The 19,190-nt window shown below is 39.9% G+C and overlaps 2 protein-coding genes across 11 annotated transcripts in view; both read left to right on the top strand.

The window, feature by feature from the left end:
• The first annotated feature begins 3,867 nt into the window (after window positions 1-3,867).
• thumpd2 (THUMP domain containing 2) lies at window positions 3,868-10,412 on the top strand. The gene is made up of 11 exons (XM_018661765.2): window positions 3,868-4,085; window positions 4,878-5,016; window positions 5,228-5,893; window positions 6,028-6,164; window positions 6,491-6,568; window positions 6,695-6,747; window positions 7,183-7,270; window positions 7,697-7,768; window positions 8,179-8,293; window positions 9,185-9,305; window positions 9,558-10,412. The coding sequence occupies exons 1-11, from the start codon at window positions 3,975-3,977 to the stop codon at window positions 9,904-9,906; spliced, it is 1,929 nt and encodes a 642-aa protein (XP_018517281.1). The 5' UTR covers window positions 3,868-3,974; the 3' UTR covers window positions 9,907-10,412.
• Window positions 10,413-10,989: 577 nt separating this feature from the next.
• The window catches only part of LOC108873491 (mitogen-activated protein kinase kinase kinase kinase 3), a 41,553-nt gene continuing 33,352 nt past the window's right edge, over window positions 10,990-19,190 (top strand). For 4 of the 10 annotated variants that reach the window (XM_051076435.1, XM_051076437.1, XM_051076438.1 and 1 more), the window contains exon 1: window positions 10,991-11,292. In XM_051076435.1, coding sequence (XP_050932392.1) covers window positions 11,194-11,292 — 99 coding nt within the window. In that variant the 5' untranslated portion in view covers window positions 10,991-11,193. Of the gene's footprint in view, window positions 11,293-19,190 lie in introns of all 10 variants that reach the window. The other 6 variants (XM_051076433.1, XM_051076434.1, XM_051076436.1 and 3 more) reach the window with 3 other exon arrangements.

The raw sequence follows: 19,190 nt of genomic DNA on the forward strand, positions 1-19,190 counted from the left end.
GTGCTCATGTCACAGACACACACATCAGCACTCAGGAATGGACATGGATGCACTCATATATACATACTTAAGTGGTGCAAATTCAGTGCTCCCTCTCTTTCTCTCTCTCCATCTCCCTATTCCTCTGATTTTTTCAGTCTGTCTCTTTGTAAAGGTCTCATTTCCATCTGACAGTGAAGTGAAGATGAAAGGAAAGAAGGAAGAGAGGAGGGCAGGCAGGAATGAGAATGAATGGAGAATGGAGAAAAGAAAAGGAATAAAAGATAAAGTAAAGGTGATGATGAAAGAAGAGAGGCACCGGAGGAGAATGGCAGGTAGATTCAACCTACCTTACACACACACACACACACACACACAGAAAGAGAGAGAGACAGTTGTGTTTCCATCACTTCAGATGACTAATATTATTATTATTACCAAGTCTTTACCCCAAAATGTACATTATGGGGACTTACTTTTTGTCCCCACAAGAAAGTCTAATCCCCACATTGTGACTGTGTAAACAGATTTAATATACTCCGCCCCACACACACACACACACACACACACACACACAAAGAGTCTGGCATTTTAAATGACAGCTCTCTTGAAGCTTCACTGAATATGAATAAATCATCACACACAGACTGTGTAATTTACTAGATAATGCCACTTGAAACTCAAGTTTAATTTTCACTCACAAAATAGATGATTCAGGGAGTGGAACTGTGAGAGTTACATCATGTGAGTGTTCATGTCAAAGAACCTCACTGATTAAATCCATCGACAAACAACCCATTTTGTCTCAGGGATCAAAAAGAAATTTTACCAAATGTCACTGTATCCTGAACATGTGGGTTGTGTGATATATTTTTGTAATTGTATGACCAAACTTCATTCTTTTACATTAACATTCTTAGGGTTACTGCAGCTGATGTTTGTGTTGGTAAAATCCTCTCAACACTTCCTTCATCTTTCCCAAGCATCAGCTATGAAGTTGCCCAGTTGTCATGGAGAGTGTTAAGTTTGTTATTCACTACTACATAATAACAGATAACTTGTACACAGAAAAATTCCAGGGTCTTGATCTCCCCTCACCCCAAGGTTGTGTGTTTTTTGTTGTTGTTAGTGACAGGAAAAATAAGGAGACTGGGATGCTCTCTCCTTCAACAGATTACATCATTTCTAGTTATATTTATGGCTTCCATTCATTCAACAAATGGAATTCTGTCAAGTTAAGGTCCTCCGTGTGTTTGTGAGTCTGTTTAGTGTTTATCATTATCTGTGCAGAACTTTAAATCTGTTACACACTGTTTACATTATTGTTGCCTTTAAAACTAATAAGCCTTGAGCTCTGCACAGACACTTTGTATCCAAGGTTGCACTAATTGGTTCAATATGATGAAGCTGTGAAACAGAGCTACTGTTTTCTTTGCCCTCCCCCATGTATACTATTTATTCATCTTTTTCCTCTTCATTTCTTTCTCAGTTCTGTGCCTCATTCCCTGCATCATCATTTCTCCTCTCCCCTTCCCTTTTCCTCCATCCTCTCTTTTCTGTCGTCTTTATCTGCCCCCTCTCCGCATTTATCCTCCTCCGTCCGATCATTTATGGGGTGTGGAGGAGAATAAAAACAAGTTTAATGTACAGTAATATATCATCCCATGGCTGGTGTGCCAGACGGCATCCATTTTGTGAAGCTGTTGTGTTCACTTAGCAGCAGTGGGGCTAATTATTGCAAATGGCAGCTGTTGAAAGGAGTATTAATGTCTGCTTTCTACATGGATACGTCCAATATTATGGGCTGATGAAGTAGTCACGGGACTAACTTTAAAAAGAACAAGAGTGACAAAGAAAAGGCAAAACCTGAATCTCGTCTTGTTAGGTAAAAGCCACATAAATTCAACTTTAATTTTAATTAAAGCTGTCCTTGACTAAAGGTACTGTAATCATCATCCATCAGCCCAATAAAGTTTATATCTGGAGCATTTTGATATAACAGGGCCTCTGACTGCTGGATGTAATTGTGTGATCCACAGTGTGTCCAGAATTTTTGAAAGTGGAGAACAAAAAATTGTTATGAAACCTATTTGATATCACAAAGAAGGAAAAACTCACTTCAGGCTTGTTTTGTTTTTCCAGTTAATGGTAATTTGGGCTAAATGAACAACGAAATCCATTTGTCAAAGAAATGTAATGTAGCGAAAAAGTAAACTAGCATAACAGATCATGTCAAACTGTGGACTTCAGGAAAATTCTTGATGGCCTACATTTCTAGACATGTTATCACCATGGCTCTGGAGATTGCAATTGTGCTGGTTCACTTTGGTCCAGATCAACTGAAATATCTCAACAACCACTGAATGGATTGCCGCGAAAGTTTGTACAGACATTCATTGTCCTGATTTTAGTGACCCTATGACTTTTCAACCAATGCCATTTGTAGGCCACAGTTTTCACTTGTCTAATGAAATATCTAAACTTCTAAAGATGGATTGGCAAATTTGTGGTTCCCAGAAGCTTAATTCTAATGACTTTGGTGATCCCATGACTTTACTCTAGAGCTAACATGAAGATGACAAACATTAAAACATAAACCTCACAAAACATTAGCATGTTAACATTTTATTGTGAGTATGTTAGCATGCTGATTTTAGCATTTAGTTCAAAGCACTTCTGTGCCTAAATACAGCTTTAAAGAGCTGCTAGCATGACTGTAGACTCTTGGTCTTGTTTAAACCACTGAGTTTATAACAAAGTGAAATGATTAATAGTGGGTTTGAAGCTTGGATTACATAAAAATAAATGGATTTCAGGAGGCTGCTGGTACTCAGTTGTCCAGTGTCAATCACTCACATAGAAATGTAACATGCACCCCAAATGTTTATATCAATCTGATGGGTTCCATTTTGGATATACATTTGAGAAAATAAAAAATGTAGAGAAACAACACTTACTGATTCAGTGGAAATCAAATCCTCACCCACTGAGGCATCAATCTAAAGTAATGCCCATGTTCGCTATTATATTTACCTACCATAATTCTTCACATTGTTATGAGCAGGCACTACACTGTGGCAGGTCACACCAGCCTGTCAGCGCTTGAGGGGTTTACAGCACAATGCAACAAGCAGAACACTGTTCATCAACTGAAGTAAGGGGATTAAATATGCTTGGGGTCATTAAAATGTCAGGCAGAGAAAAGGGGGAGATTAAAAAGTGTTAGTGAGAGTGTGACAGAGCAAGGGGAGAGGCAGCGATAAGAAAGGGATTTAGTTTTAGATGTTTTGCAACACAGATGGAAGAATGATCTCCCTGACTCCAATAGATAGAGAGAAAAAGTGAGAATTGTGTGGGAGCACTTATTTCTGCTGCAGGGTTTATTAGAGATTTCCTTCAAACTTTGGAGGAACACCTGTTCAGAACGGCCTCCAGGTAATACACTGCAGCAGAGGTGTGTGTGTGTGTGTGTGTGTGTGTGTGTAGTGTGTGTTTGAAACAGAGTGTATTTAATTTGTGTACGTGCATGCACTTGCACATTTGTGCAGTTTGCTGATGCTTTGTTGAAAGTTTTTTTCTGTGTGTGTGTGTGGTGTGTGTGTGTGTCTGAATACCTAATATGTGCACTGAGGCCTTTGGGTATTAATAAGTGTGTGTGAATGAAGGCAGAATGAATCACAAAATGAAGGCTTGTTGTGCTGCTGTATCACATTAACATGCTATTATTACAAAGAAAATCAATATGAACAAGTCTGAGCGCTGATGACACATTATTACATCCACACTGTGACAGATGTTGGGATTAACTGTTCATGTTTTTAAAACCACGTTGTTCCAGTTTTCCCACTAGTGTAAGAGAGACCCCTGCTGGCCAAGACTCGTAACTGCAGTGTGATGACACACTTCCTTTTCCGGTGTAAACAAACTATCCAATATGGCAAACTTTGACTAGAAGATACGAGGGATTGTTCACCCTGAACACATTACACACCGTGATGACTGAATCGAGGAGTGAAGGGGGGTTAGTTCGCTACTACTGCACCGCCGGTAACGGGATGGAGCCTTTCTTAGTTGACGAGGTGAAGAGGAAGCTGGCAGCTGAAGATGTGAGTATTTCTTACCAGTGCGAGTGGAGACACATGGCAATTCAGAGTTATTACACGTTTCTGATGCCATTGGAAGTTCATTTCCATCAGAAATGTTGTTAACACAGTGAAATTCCTACTGCGTTAACAGAATGAACTAGCTCGATAAGGTAAATAATGCCCACATTTTGTTGTTAAGCAATAAGATGAATTTGAGTTTTGAGCATCTCAAGAGCTGTTATAGTCAAAATTGATTTTTTTTTAGTATGAGTTGATTCATTTTTCAAATTATACTATTACATGGTATTCGGTTACTGTTACTGTCACTTGATGTTACAGTTTATGACTCTAAAACAACAATATCCTGCTAAGAGCTGCAGCGATTACAGGAAACTAATTGGCAACTGTTGTGATAATTGATTATTTGTTTAAGTAAAAAATGACAGATTTTCTTTGGTTCTAGTTCCTCAAATGTGAAAATGTGATGCTTTTCTTTGTCATATACAACTTCTTCTTTTCCTTTTGGCTGTTCCCTTCGGGGTCACCACAGCGAATCATCTACCTCCATCTAACCCTATCCTCTGCATCCTGCATCGTCCTCTTTCTTTGGTCTTACTCTAGGCCTTGTCATATACAACAATAAACTGAATATCTTCATATATCATTTATAGTTTTGGACTATGGTCTATATGCTATGGGCATTTTTTACTTTTTCATGTATCAAATAAGAAAATAATTGTTAGTTGTAGCCCTAATCCTGTGTCTGTAGTTAGGTCTTTAACCCTGCTCCTTTTTGCTGTTGTGTGTGTCCAGGTGCATCAGATGCCAGGTAAAGTGTTGTTCAGCTCCCCTGTGAGGATTGACAGAGTCGCTGAGCTAAAGGCTGCAGAAAGACTCTTCCTGCTATTGAAACATGACTCGCCTGTGCGACTCTCTTCCCACATCAGCCCAGGTACCAGACACATAATAGATTACAGATACACACATATATCTAATACAAAACATGTGTTCTTGTTTGTAAAACTCAGTTTTAATCAATGAATTTTTATTGAAAATTATCTGGTCAGTACACTCCACTGGAAATTCAAATTCTCTAGTCACCTTGAATGACCTGTCACAATAATGACTCATTGACTGATTTGTGTTTTTTATAATATTCATAGCAAAGGCAGCCTCTGTGCTGCAGTCCAGACTGCTGGGTGACAGGAATCAATGGACCAATGCTGTATTGACATGGAGCCGCCTGCAGGGGGAGCTAGATGGCCAAAGAACTGCCTTCAACATATCAAGCACTGCCCTGGGTGTGATGAGGAAGAATGAGGAGGTGGGGAGGAGGAGTGAAGAACTGAGGGAAGAGGAGGAGAATTGTCATGTGGAGACTGGAGAGAGTACAGGAGAGCAGAGGGAGGAGGAGAGTGGGAACAGGAGGCTGAGAACAGGCGAAGAAAATGGAGCGTGTGCACTGGAAAAGAAGAGAAAAAGAGAGACAGTACCAGGAGGAGAAAAGACAAGAAGAGAAACCTGTGGAGCTGAAGCCAAGATACTGGAGAAAAAGATAAAGAGGGAGGACGAAAATATGTCTCAGAGGACATCTGAGAGAGAACGAGAGAGAGAGGACAAAGATGATGATGATGAGGAGAGGAGGATAGTTATGGAGTTAAATAGCTGTGGACAAGATGTAAAAAAAGGAATGATATCAGAAAGTGGTTTGCATGGCAGTGGATCTGTTGGTGCCCACGCTACACCAGCAAGGGACCATGATATAGAAAGTAGCAGCAGGAGGATAGATAACCTGGCAGAGGACTGTTCTGTGGAAAACGTGGAAAATGGTAATCAGATATTTTTTTTGTTTGTTTGTTTCTTCCTTTTTATTTCAGCGATTTATTCACTTTTCAAGAATGACACATTTTCATTTCCTTTGCTGATTTCTTTCTCTTTATTCACTTTGGCCTCCTGTGTAAAGAAGTGAAGACTACTGGAGAAGATAAGACGCTGCTGCAGCCCAGCAGGATCAGACCAGAGATTACTTCCTCTGTTGGACTCTCTTTTAGGATCAGCTGCAAGTGTACGGGATCTCTGTCTAGATACTTCAGCACACAGGTAGCAGAAGATAAAGTGCACATGTGTAAAGTCGAAAATACTGAATATTGCAGGTGCATGCATAGGTTTAGAAACAAAGGACATGAAACACAATTAGTTTGATCTTTGTGTAGGCTTCAGAAAATCTTGCTGAAAGCTAAATGTTGCTAGAGTTCTATGTAGAAATAAGATTTCATCAGTTTGTGGACACTGTTGAAGTGTTAATATCTCAATTGTGCACTCATGTGGACATACAGAACACCTCCATACACACGGAAAAACAAGAAAGAAAGAAAGCTCCATAAATAACTGTATGTAAATGGGAATATTGTGTGTTTCCAAAACAGGAAGTGAGCAAAATGATTGGAGTAGGTTTGGGCAGACTGCTGGGCTGGAAGGCTGATCTGAGGAATCCACAGATGGAGGTATACATCTTACAGTGCTAAAAAATCCTCTTGATTGTATAGATTATTGGGTTATTGGGGCCAGGCTGTTAAAATAGAAATCTTCTGTATGTCTTAACATCATCAGTTGTTTGTTCTTTTCTGCAGGTAAATGTTTATTTGAGTGATGACCACTGTCTGCTGGGTATTCCACTAACCAGGTAATTGACTGTGACTCTTTCTCTACATTTTACTAATGACTGTATATGGTTTTCTTGGAGGGTCCATCAAAGCCCCTTAAAGGGAGAAGACTCTGAACATAGTCAATCTGTAATAACAACATGCAATACTGATGTTCTCTGTGTTTTTGAATGTGCTGCAAGTTACACTTCTCATCCTGTGTGCTTTTAGCTGCTGTGTGCCATTGTCATAGTTTCTATGATTTCTTGGTGCTGTGGCCACAAGCCACCCACCAGCAGCAAGTGCTGCTTTATGTGCCCCAAATAATCCCAAACATTATTCGAAAATCCAAATCTGAGAAGCATAGTGGATTTAGACATGGCAGTGGGTTATACCTGTTTAAGGTTTAATTTTAATTTAATTTATTGAATTTGATGAGTGGTCATAAGTTATGGATCATGCTTCCTTTTCATCAGGTTGCCCTTGGCTAACAGGAACTACATCAAAACTACAGGTCTGAGGTCGACAGTAGCCTGGGCTATGGCATCTCTGGCTCAGATACAGGTATTAACACACACAGCTGCTGGGTGCCCACTGCTGTATTCTTTATTATGATTGTACCTTTATGACTTATAAAATCTTTGAGGAAACTACTTTATTATGTTAATGCTTTTGTTTATGTATGGAAATCAGAAGGCATTATTAAATAATGCAGGCAAGAGTCCTCGTCTTTGTAGACAGAGACGCTGCCATTCTGCCATTCACTCTTCATTAAATGTGACCGTTCAGCCTGAATGTTTCTACGTTTATCTGTCGGAATTTTCAGACTTGAAGCATGCTATTTGTTGTCCATAACTTGCCATTTTTTGTGTTAAAGCATTTGTATTCTCACCCTTCGGACTATGATGTAATATTGCCCCACAGTCACACTGTATGCGGTTAACCAACTGTGCAGTATGTACTGTATGTATGTTATCTCCTGTTTCCCAGCCAGGTTTCTGTGTAGTCGACCCCATGTGTGGTGTGGGAACCATCTTAATAGAAGCAGCGCAGGAACACAAGGTCAGGACAGAAAACTACACAGTGCTCCTGTATGTTTGTCAAGTGTAGAAAACTCAGAAAAATTAATGTTTTGTGTTTTGGAATTGGACAAAGGATATACAAAGTTTGCAAAATGGTTCAGACCTATATGACTACTTTTTATATGCAGTTGTTGACCTTATATTTGTTTGACATGTATTTATGCACTAATAAAGAGTCATTGTTCTGTTTTCTAGTCACAATTAGTGCACATTTTATATGTTTTAACTGATTTTGGTTACTGATCGCTATGATTTGACAAATCATTTCTGATCTCATTGGAAATGTCAAAATAATTTGAATATCATTATAAAGAGTAATACACTTTGAGCACATTTTATTCATCACACCACTGTTGCAATCTGATGTCTCACTCTCAATGGGATCTTCAGGCTGCCTGTTTCCTGGGTATGGACATTGATGATAGACAGTTGCAGAAGGCCAATGAGAATATAGAGTTTGCAGAGCTGGGAAACAGGATACACCTGCTGAAAGCGTCATCCATGGGTAGGAAACCTACACTAAGTAATTTTATGATGTCATTAAACCATATACATTTTTGGCATTAACCTTATGTTGATATCCAGAGAGATATACAGTGTGTGCTTCTATACTTGGATTTCAGGATTATATAGGAAATGTACAGTAAATTTATTTTAAACTCTCAAAAAGTCAAAGGCCAAAACTACAGTATTTTGATAATAGATGCCAAAGATTTATTAAACCAGCCTGTAGTAGTTTATCCATACAAGTATATAAGATGACATCATTTATTACTTTGAAATATGAAGTTTACTTCATGAATCCATGCTTTTAATCCAAATTTCACTGAAGAGATGAACTTTGAATGGAAAGTTTGCTATTTTACTGCACAGAACCTTGTTATTCTGACTGTGGAGGTCAAACAGGAGGCTGTTTGTTTTTTCTCCTGCTTGAAATGACAGCTACGTACCTTGCACCTGATTTTGATTCAGTTTTAGTCTTTTGATCTGCTTGATTTTGATTGGGATTAGCCTAGTTTTAGTTCACAAAATTACAGACATTTTGGCCTGTTTTTCGTAATTCATTTTTAATTTGTATGTCCTCTAAGCATTTTGAGGTTACAACCCTTACCATCTTTGTTGTGTATAGTTACCATGGTACCATGCATTTTGTTCTCTGTAATGTAATGGGCCAATCTCAGGGGTGAAAAGGTACCTGGTAAAATACAAAGGAAGTCATGATGGCTTAGAGAAATTTATTCATGAAATTCAGGAGAGATTGAACTCTTTATTTAGTTCACTGTGAACACAAAGCTACATGTTTTGGATAGGAATTAGTGAGTGGGAGGTGAGTATGAACCCTGCAGTCATGTGTTAAATTACCTCTTGGTCTGTCTGTTTTCCTCTGTGTGTGCAGTGCTGCCTCTGCCCAGCGCCAGTGTAGATGCTGTGGTCTGCGACCTGCCATTTGGCAGGAAGTTTGGCACCAAAACAAACATGGCTGCCAACCTGCCAGTCATTGTCACTGAGATGGAGAGGTCTGTACCCCTGTGTGTCTCCGTTGTTTCTTTTAGAATTGTTCAGTGAATCAGAAAATCTTGCTAGTTTTTGTATGTTTGTGTGCATGCATATGTGTGTATGTGTATGTCAAATTGCACAACATTGGGACATATCTAGATGCATGTTGGTGTGTTTATGTTGTGCACTATTTTTAAAATTTAAAATAGGCATGGAAAGAGTCTATACAAAAATGGGTTATAACTTAAATTAATGAATGTTTGTGTGTCTAGAGTCCTCTGTGTTGGTGGTGCCCTGGTTCTCCTCCTGAGTCCTCAGTTATCCTGTCTCCTGAAAAAAATCCTGGCACAAAAAGACACTAAACCAACATCTAACCAGGAAATAAAGCCTCAAACAGGAGTACAAGACTGCTCATCTCCTTCTCTATCTTCCAGAAAGCAGGAGACTTTCCAAATCCACCAGGGGGTCAAATCCCCACCTACCCAGGAAACAGACACTCTTCCTGGGGTAGAACACAGTCTGCCTTCCCCCCTCTCCTCTCTGAAGCACCAGGCAACTCTGAGAGTTAGCTTAGGTGCAATAGATGGACTTATCCACAAATATGTCAAGATAGATGCGTGATCAGTGTTTATGGAAGTCACATTTCAAAGCAATTAGTTTATTTCATTTTTTTACTGATCATTAAAAAGTTAATTGTTCTGTTATTTTACTATTAACTTAATTAAAGTTGTGTGATCTGTGGATTGGAAGGTTCTTCATTGTGCTATGGAGGATCAACATATGGTGGAGATGCAGTTATGTAAGTTGTCAGTGTTTTTTTTTTTTTTTTTTTTTTTTGTTTGTTTGGTTTTTTGCTCTTTAGAGTATTTTATTTTTGAATATTTTACATCTTTTTATGAATAAAAATGTATTGCTTTAGGGTTGTATGCAGGGGCAAAGAGTTACAGCATCTGATGTTAGTGTAAAACTCATCATGTGTATATGACTCATATACATAAACATATGCTTTGCATTGCACCACAAAACCTAAATTGTAACTGATGAATTATCCACACACTACTGTCTTTTAGACTGCTACCTATTTGTACTTGAGATCCAAATCTATGATTACACAAGCCAGTCGACTATATTGTTACCGTCTGTAGATTTGTGAAAATGTATGCAAAGGTTTTGATGCAAACTATGAAAATGGGAAATAATATTACCTTTATCAGGTGGCCAAAAATTTTTGTTGGAGGGCCGGCTTTGGTCCACACGCCACCGTTTGCTCTGCCACTGCTGTAAGAGGAGTGGCACGTTAACTGTAAAGTTTTCAGTAATGGGACTTTTATTCTGCATATAATAGACCCCATCAGCTGTATCGCAGTGTTGCCATCTGCCCGTGTTTAGCCCTGCTTAGCCCAGTTTTCCATTGGAATTCCAGAAAGGCCACACAGGGCTTAGTGTTTTCTTTCTTTTCCCCCATAGCTGTAAAATCCCTGTTTTTGCTGCCTATGCAGATTGCTGTTATTGCGTGGATCCAATAGTGCTGGAAATGAAATCTTTAGTTAAAATTAGGTGGTAGGTATTTTTCCTTCGGTCTTTTCAAAAATTTAAATGCACAAACAAATTCACATATGACTAATTTGTATTTTCCACAATTTTAGTAGTTTTACACCACACCTAAAGTGAAATGAAATTAGAAATATCTTAATTTCAAAAGGCTCCGTCTCCCTGTTCAGACTCCATGGAAAGGGTAGGCCACGAAATCCATTGCGCATGCTCAATGCGCAGTGGAAGCCATGTTGGAGCTACAGTGGAGTCGGGTTGGGATTTTCTGACGCCGTATGTTTTTCTTAAAATATCTGTTTTCGTATATTGTTGGAGTTCGTCAACCGTGCGCGACCGGCGCCGTAATCGGCAGTGGAAATGATGAACTCCAGTGTCGACCTGTCCCGGCGGAATCCGCAGGAGGATTTCGAGCTGATCCAGAGGATAGGAAGCGGCACATACGGAGATGTGTACAAGGTAAAACTGCAGTGAGGGAAGCAGCCACATAGTTCCATTATCGGACACAGAGGGGTTAGACGTTTGTAGTTGATTTACTGCTTTTCTTTGTGGCCAATCAGTGTTGCCATAACAATAGAAAACTACGTAGTCAACGCCATCTCGTTTCTGAAATACTCCATTCTTTCTTCGTGTTGATGTTTACTGGTGCAGTTTATAATCTGCTTCTCATGCACCTAGCTAATTCCATTGTCGGACGCACAGTCAGGGCTGGTCTTCGCTGGTGTTTTGTTACTGTTATTGTTTTGGCCTTTCTCTCTGACCATTTATCGACCTTGTGGACATCCGCCCTTATATTACAGAATCTTTTATTAGTTGCATTGCTTGGGTGCTGAGAAATCATAAACAACCCGTTTATACAGTAACGTTAACTGTAAAACCTTCAGTCGGAACTCGGGCGCATAACGTTGCGTTAAATCAGATTTTGTCTAGCAGAAATCTCACAGGAGTGCGAGTAGTTTCAAAGAAATTGCGATATGCTTGTTCACACACTGTATGCTGTGGTCAAAGTCTGGATATTGTAACGAATAGCTACGGTAAAATTGAAGAAGGAGGATTGATTGAGACGTGTCCGATAATAGACGTTTAGCCGTTAGCTGTCCGAAAACGGACGCAGTTAACTCGATAGCATCAAGAAGCTAACGAGGATTTTTAGCTGAGTCGTGGGAACATTTTGACAATATGACAACAAGCAGTGATTTGTTACACGCACGGGAACACAAACTTAAGCAGAGACAACCCAGCAGGTTTATCATTAAACCAGTTGAATGCGGAGGCTGTTGCTGAATTTGTTAAAACTGTCTCGGTTTTGCCCTGACAGAGACTGACAGCTGCCTGCCTGGAAATCCAGATCGGCTAAAGGCGCAAAGGGCTGAGCAAGCTACAACAACAACAACCACACTATCAACCCCTCCTATTGTTCGTATTCACATTTAAACATCAGTGAGAGCTGTTGGCACTTATTAAGGAACTGAGATGCCCATTTCTATGTAGACTATCTGATTTAAGTCGCGTTATAGCTGTTATCTGTGGTCCCACACTTTACCAGGGCCCTGCGCTGGGAGTTTGGGATCCAAACGGGAAGGCAGTTCCTGGTTTACAACTCCAGCACAGTCACATGGGGTATCATCACCTGTATTATATGCTACATTGAACAACTGCATTCATAATTATATAACACAATGTAGTAGAATGTAATGTAGAAACATACTAAGGCTGTTGAATGTCATGTAAACAACTAAACATAGCATCACAGAAAAGTGTAAAGTAATGCTACAGGACATTATAACAAATGTCATATTTGCTATAAATCCACAGTTGAGTGCTCTCCTATAATACTACCAAGCTGTGTCCACAGCATATCATATAAAAACACCATAAAGTATGACACGTTCAACAGAAGCATACCATTGAGTATGAAAAATGAGTTCTTCTTGAAATATTAAAGTGATTTTTCATTCCAGATTGTATTGGAGATGTTATATCAGTCTTATCCAGATGATTTGCACATCAGTATTTATAGTATATCAGTCAGGTTATGCCAGTTAAACATCCTCTCTCTTAGCTCTGTAGTTGTTTGTGCTGCAGCTGTGGAATTTAATTTCACTGCTGTGTGAGAGAGAGAGAGGCTTTTGGCTGAGTGGAGATTCATTAAATGCTTTAATAGGCCTAGATGATGTTTGGTTAACCTCCAGACTCTTTGTGGTAATTACAGAAATATAAAGATCCTAAAGACCAGAAGTGTGGCAGACTTCAAGTCTTTCTTGAACGCAGAGGTGCTATTAATTCCAAAGGTGCATCCTAAATATCCTGCTGTCTGTCATTATTTCTCTCATTTATTTGTGTTTTTCGTATTGTATTCCTCCGTGCTGGAGTTAATCTTGTTTGTTTCTAATTTAAGTCCAGTATCTTGCCTGGCTGCAGACAGATAGGGCTGACATAATCTCTTCACCAGGCCAGCAGCTCAGAGCTAACTCGCCAGTGAGATCTGTCACAGTGCCCAGCTGATTAATGTGCACTCAGGTAAACAATTAGAAAGAGCAGAAATCATGCAACTATACAACATAAACATAACAGTCAATTATAAAAACAAAGCTGTAATGTCTTGCTTATTGCAGATGTATCCATTGATAAGGCTAGAATATGGTAGAGTTTTGGTAAAGGACACTTGGGGGATCAAATCTGAAACCTCTGCATCAAAGGATGTGTTTCTAAGCACTGGGGCACTTGGTAAACCTCAGTGATGCCTATATTTGGTTCTACCGCTGTGTGAACGTCTGTGGCTTGGATAGGAATGTTTGAGCAGGAAACAAAGTGTGAACTCTGCTAGCTTGTTTTCTTCTCTGTTTGTAGCCCTGCCTCTCTGTCTGTATGAATTAGAAGGATTGGCTGATTGGTGTGACAGGCCTCCCAACCACAAGATCACAGGTTTGATCCTCCAAAGAGGGTGCTCGTAGGGCTGAACATGATATCTTTGATTTTTGTGAGGGGGCTACCGATATTCATTATAGGCTGCCGATACTGTATGCTGATAAGAGCCCATACACTGGCCCATGTTAGGTGAAAGATTTAGTAATTTCCCTCAGGAATGTATCCTTAGCAGGGAGCAAAATACCTTAACAGCATTTAGGTCATTCAGTAGCACCAAACTCCTCATTTAAAGTCAGGCTAATGAAATTCTCCAGCTGCTCCTTAAGGCAGGGTGAGGCAGGGTTGAATTTTACACGCCCCAGGCTGTCTAGCGGAAAAAAAAGGCATTTAGGACTGTGCAATATATAACAACCCCCCCCCCCCCCCCACACACACACACACACACACATACACATACAGCTCATTATCATTATAATAATTTAGTGTGATTAAAAATGTCAGTCACAATTCTCCCATCTAAATGAAGACAAAGATTACTATCCTGAAATACTTAGCAGCGCAACCTGAACAGTTTGGCCTCTCATCCGACAGTAAGTAACACCAACTACACATGTTGACATGTGATTTACTATTCCTAAACATAAATCATTAGTTTTGGGTCGATATTGGAAGAAAGCCACCCTACTTGCCTTCCAGTGGAAGTGAATGATTTCCACTTTTTAAACCTGCTTTTCACTTTTGTGACTTGAACTGCCAGCGGAAAGCAGCAGTTTGATTCAGTTTAAACTTCCACTCAGAATTCCTGTAACATGATGACAGTAAACTGCACACAACATGCTTATGTTTACCCATCAGACTTGTGTGTGTGTGTGTGTGAGAGAGAGAGAGAGAGAGTGTGTGTGCGTGGTGCTTTAAACCAAATAAAACTAAACAGACTGGAGAGGAGAAATAACATGATGAGCCAGGCTTTCATTCTATAAAAGGCTACACTCGATCACTGATGTTAAAGATACGATTTGTATTGATTTATCACTTTATGTGGGCCGAGTGGGGAAGCAACAACGCTCTCCTTTTGTAGTTCCACTTTGTCACCGAGCCTGCTTCAAAAAAGGGCTACAACAACTGCCAGTGTCGACTTAGTTTGTTGCTTTATAGCCATGAGAACCTGTTCCAGGGGTGCTGCAAAAAAACTGCGCCGGCTGCTCTCTGTGTGTCTGAGGACACGGCACAAGCCAAGTATTAACCAATACACAGGATCTGATGTAACTTGTGTTGTTTGAATAGGATGACTGGTTTGTTTTCGCAAGGTGACAGTGCTTGTGGCTTCAGGTTGAGGAAGCAGAGGAAGACAAAGGCCTTTGCTAGGCTTATTGAGATCAGTTAATGACAAATCAATTTCAGTAACTGTGTGTGCTCTTGAAACATACCAGACATCTGGTTATTTTTGGACTTCACGTAAGGGGCGAGCAATGCTACCTGCCCCTCTGTGAGTTCTCACTGTTTTGGAGTCAGTTTACCAGCACAGCCAGGCAAATATCCCAAAGCTTACATGGCTAGTGGTTGCAAGTAATCAACATTACACAGTAAGATAAGATAAGATATACTTTATTTATCCCACTTGTGGGAAATTTACCAATTTACATTATGCTATTTGGGGGATGAATTTCCTATTTAAATATCCTTGCACTGCAAAAAAATGTAGCTATCCCAGATTTTAAAAGGACGGTACACTGATTACCCTGGTTGACTTTGATGCCCCATCTCCCTTTGTCAGCTAGTCCACAAATGAAGCCATATTAAGAGGCTTCTATTTACTCATTCACTCACTCCTGATGTATTTAATTTAACACTAATGTAATAAACATGGTGACAGTAACTGTTTCCTCTGGCCAAACCTTGGTGTGTGTGGCACAGCTGGGCAGCCATGGTCCAGGAATGCAGGAATCCTCACTTCCTCCGTGTGTGTGTGTGTGTGTGTGTGTGTGTGTGTGTGTTTTCATGTCCTATTGTTTCCCACTGCTGAGAGCTGCAGCATAACACACACGCACACACAAAACTAGATGATTGTATCGTCACATGCACAGATGGCTGCAGAGTCTCGCTCAAAGCTGCCGGGCGCATAACCATCCTGTTTTTGTCACTGTTCCTCCAGTTGTTTGCTCACTGAGGTGGATATACAGACCTCTGCCTGCACTCACAAAAGCTCTGAAGCAGAGCAACGTTCCCGAGATCCTCTTTGGCCTCGGATCAAGATCGGAAATTTAGCCCCCGTCCTGGCACTCGGGTTTCTGCTCACCAAGTACAATTCATGTACTGTGTAGGGATTTGTCTCAGTGCCATTGGTGCAGTGACATATTGATAACTTGCATAGTTACATTGCAGTTAATGACACAGTGTAGTGGCATGGGACAAAACCAGATGTACCAGTAAAAATAACCTTCTGAAGTCATTTTACATTCAGTCTCAGTGCAGCATGGTATTAAGTTTAGTTTCTATATTGATATTATGAAAGAATACTAAACTTCAATACCCTTCCTGTTAGATCCTGACTTTCACTCTAATATGTGTCAAATACGTTGTGATTTGAAATATTGTATAATCATTCCTCTGCATAGACCGTCTCTATCTCCTGTAAACACATGACTAGGCCAGTGTGGTTCACATCATCTTGAGCCAGGGTGTAACCAGCTATTTAAAGTACACTTGAACCATGTTAGTAAAGTTTAATGCAGGATCCTGTAGCTTGTATTTGCTCCTTTATTAGATACTAAATGATTAACAAAATGTGTGCAAGGTTAAGCTTCTAGTTTGGAAAATGCCTGCTGTGCAGACAGTGAATGGTGTGACACTCCTCTGCAGGGTGGGTTAACACAAAAGAAACAATGGTGTGACAGGTGAAGGGGTCTATGAGCCTTCCCCCACAGAAGTGCACATTTACAGCACTGTGTTGCTGCATTTAACCTGGAAGACCTCCACTCAGCAGGTTTAACTCTTCTGAATTACAGGAGCTGCTACTGTCAGTCACCAGAGTCAGATTCCTAAAATCTAACAAATCTCTCTTTTAACCAGTGCATTTAAGCATATTAAAGAAAATAACATAACATGAAAATCTGACCTTTCCATATTGAAAAGTCAGTACTCTTTCATATGCTGACGAACAAGAGTAAACAAGCAGTATGTTATCACACTTGAACTGTACAACTTTAAAGCATTTAACATCTACCTGTTCCCCTCCCAGGGCCATGTGCTTGTAAGGGCTTAGGACTGAGACTTCCGAGTAAACAAGTTGCAGAGTTGTGCCTTTGTCATTTTGACAAAAAAGCGATTGACTCATGCTATTTTAACACAGTCATACAAATTAAAGGATGGTTTTTGGCTACTAGCACTGATAGCTAGCAAATGTCCACCCCTTACTTCCTAGGAAGGAATAATAGGATGATGGTGTTAACAAAAAAGAGATAAATTTGCTTCCTTTGTTTTGAAAAAGATACCTGGGCAAAGCACAGTAGAGTTTCAAAACTGACATAAACTATGAAAAAGTGTTTTGTCTTAGGCTTGGTGTCAATGTATTTTTTTAATTTTCCAGTTTTTACATTAAAGATGTTCACAAGAAGAAGTTAGTTAACCAACAGAAGAAGACATCCTCTTTCATGTAAAGTGGAAAAGTTTTTCACATGACAAGGCATTTTCTCGTTAAGTAAGAAGTCATGGCTCAATACAATGCTTATCTTAAGAGTCAGAGGAGCATGGTTGTGATTGGAAGGTCACCCATTTGAAACCTCAAATCTCTTGGAAAGATCTCATCAAAGGAGGTGAATAACCAACTACTGTTTTAGTTACTTAACACCCAGACTTGTTGCAGTGGAGCTGTTCAGTGGCTTTTAGCAAAAGGATCTAGCTGTACTGGAACTCTTTGAGTGTATACCCCCCCCCCACTCCCACCCACCGCTGCTGTTACCAAAAAAAAACTATTAGTAAGCTTGTCTGTTCAAATAAGGATCTGAAATGTCAATAGGCCACGAGAGGAGGTGACAAGGATCACTTAAGCTAATGAGTTTTATATTTCTCATAGATTTCCCAGAGACTTTGTTTGGAAATCATATAAATTATATATAACAAAGCATACGGATCAATGAAAAACACTCACTCACACTCACTCAGATCTGGTTATAGTGGTCGCAGAGTTTCACACCATATGATACTGAGTCTATGTTGATAATGTCACTACAAGCAGAGAGTTAACAGCCAAAGCCTTGAACATGAACCTGTGACCTGAAGTGACTTGTCTTGGCAAAGAGGACCACTACACTGACATGACCTCCTGACCTTATGTAAGTTAGTCCCTCAGTCCTCCTGGAATTAACCCTGCAAGACTACTGTCACACTGGATTAACTGTAAATAGTACATGAGTGTTGTGTCGAGGCTGTAGTGAATGAACATTAATTCAATTTAGACAAAATGGAAAGCACTATAATAAAATGGTGCACCCTTATTTATTTTTTTATTACAGTAGTTGCAGTCCAGCGCAAGCTGAGTGGGATGATTAGCATGGTGAGCTGCTACCGCTCTGGTTGTTTGTTTTTCATGGTCAGCGAGAGGAGAGAGTGAAATGCCACACTGATCCTCCACTGAGCAGGCCATATGCTGAGTATATGACACACAAACACAACACACACACACACACTGCCTAATAGAGGTGTTAATGATAGATGTGAGCTAAGTTTCTCCATTACTGTGTTGTAGAAGCCCACATGAAGCCACTGCTGATCTCACAATACAGTACATGGAAACAGCTCCCTTATCCAGAAGTCCTGCCTTGGCTTTGAGGGAAAATATGCATTTCTTGATTCACTGGTACATTTTGAGGTTAATTCTCATTATGTAAAATTTCACAAGTGGGGCTGAGTATCACACATTTAATGCGTCCATAACACGGCATCAAATAGTATTAAGTGTGGTTGGATTATAAAACAATGGGCCGCTGGGCACCGACATGTACAAGGCCTCCAACCCCTCCTTTGTAGTCACTCTGTGTGTCTTTGTGGTCATTTTATGTCTTTTTGTAGCTGTTCTTGTGGTCGTTTTGCACATCTCTGTATTTTTTGTCTCTTTGTGGTTGTTTTGCGTTGCTTTGTGGTTGATTGACTACCCCAAAAGAAATGTTAGTCACTTAAGAGAGGCGCTGGACCATGATCCCTTCATCCCACTGGGTGTGTGTTCTGAAGACCTGTTCAGTAATACATCCATGCTGCTAAGTACGAGAATTTAGCATTAAACGTTTGCTCATATTAACACCCTCACTTATTTCTTCTCAGATTAAATGGCCCTGTACTGATGATGAAGGATGTTTATATTTGAAGTTTATACTTGAAGTACACGAAACTGGGTTGTTACATTGGTACATGCATCAGTTTTTTAAAAAGTATACCCAGCTCCATTCCTAAGTACATACAGTGCATCATCGGATTTGTCGCCTTAATCACTTTTC

The sequence above is a fragment of the Lates calcarifer genome, linkage group LG16_LG22, assembly GCF_001640805.2.
Source record: "Lates calcarifer isolate ASB-BC8 linkage group LG16_LG22, TLL_Latcal_v3, whole genome shotgun sequence".
NCBI classification, from domain to species: domain Eukaryota; kingdom Metazoa; phylum Chordata; class Actinopteri; family Centropomidae; genus Lates; species Lates calcarifer.

Bases quoted from the DNA above. Each gene is read 5' to 3' on its own strand.
- thumpd2 (XM_018661765.2), top strand. From the start codon at position 3,975: ATGACTGAATCGAGGAGTGAAGGGGGGTTAGTTCGCTACTACTGCACC. The intron at 5,017-5,227 runs GTACCAGACACA...TAATATTCATAG, and splicing joins CTCTTCCCACATCAGCCCAG to CAAAGGCAGCCTCTGTGCTG. The intron at 7,271-7,696 runs GTATTAACACAC...CCTGTTTCCCAG, and splicing joins CATCTCTGGCTCAGATACAG to CCAGGTTTCTGTGTAGTCGA.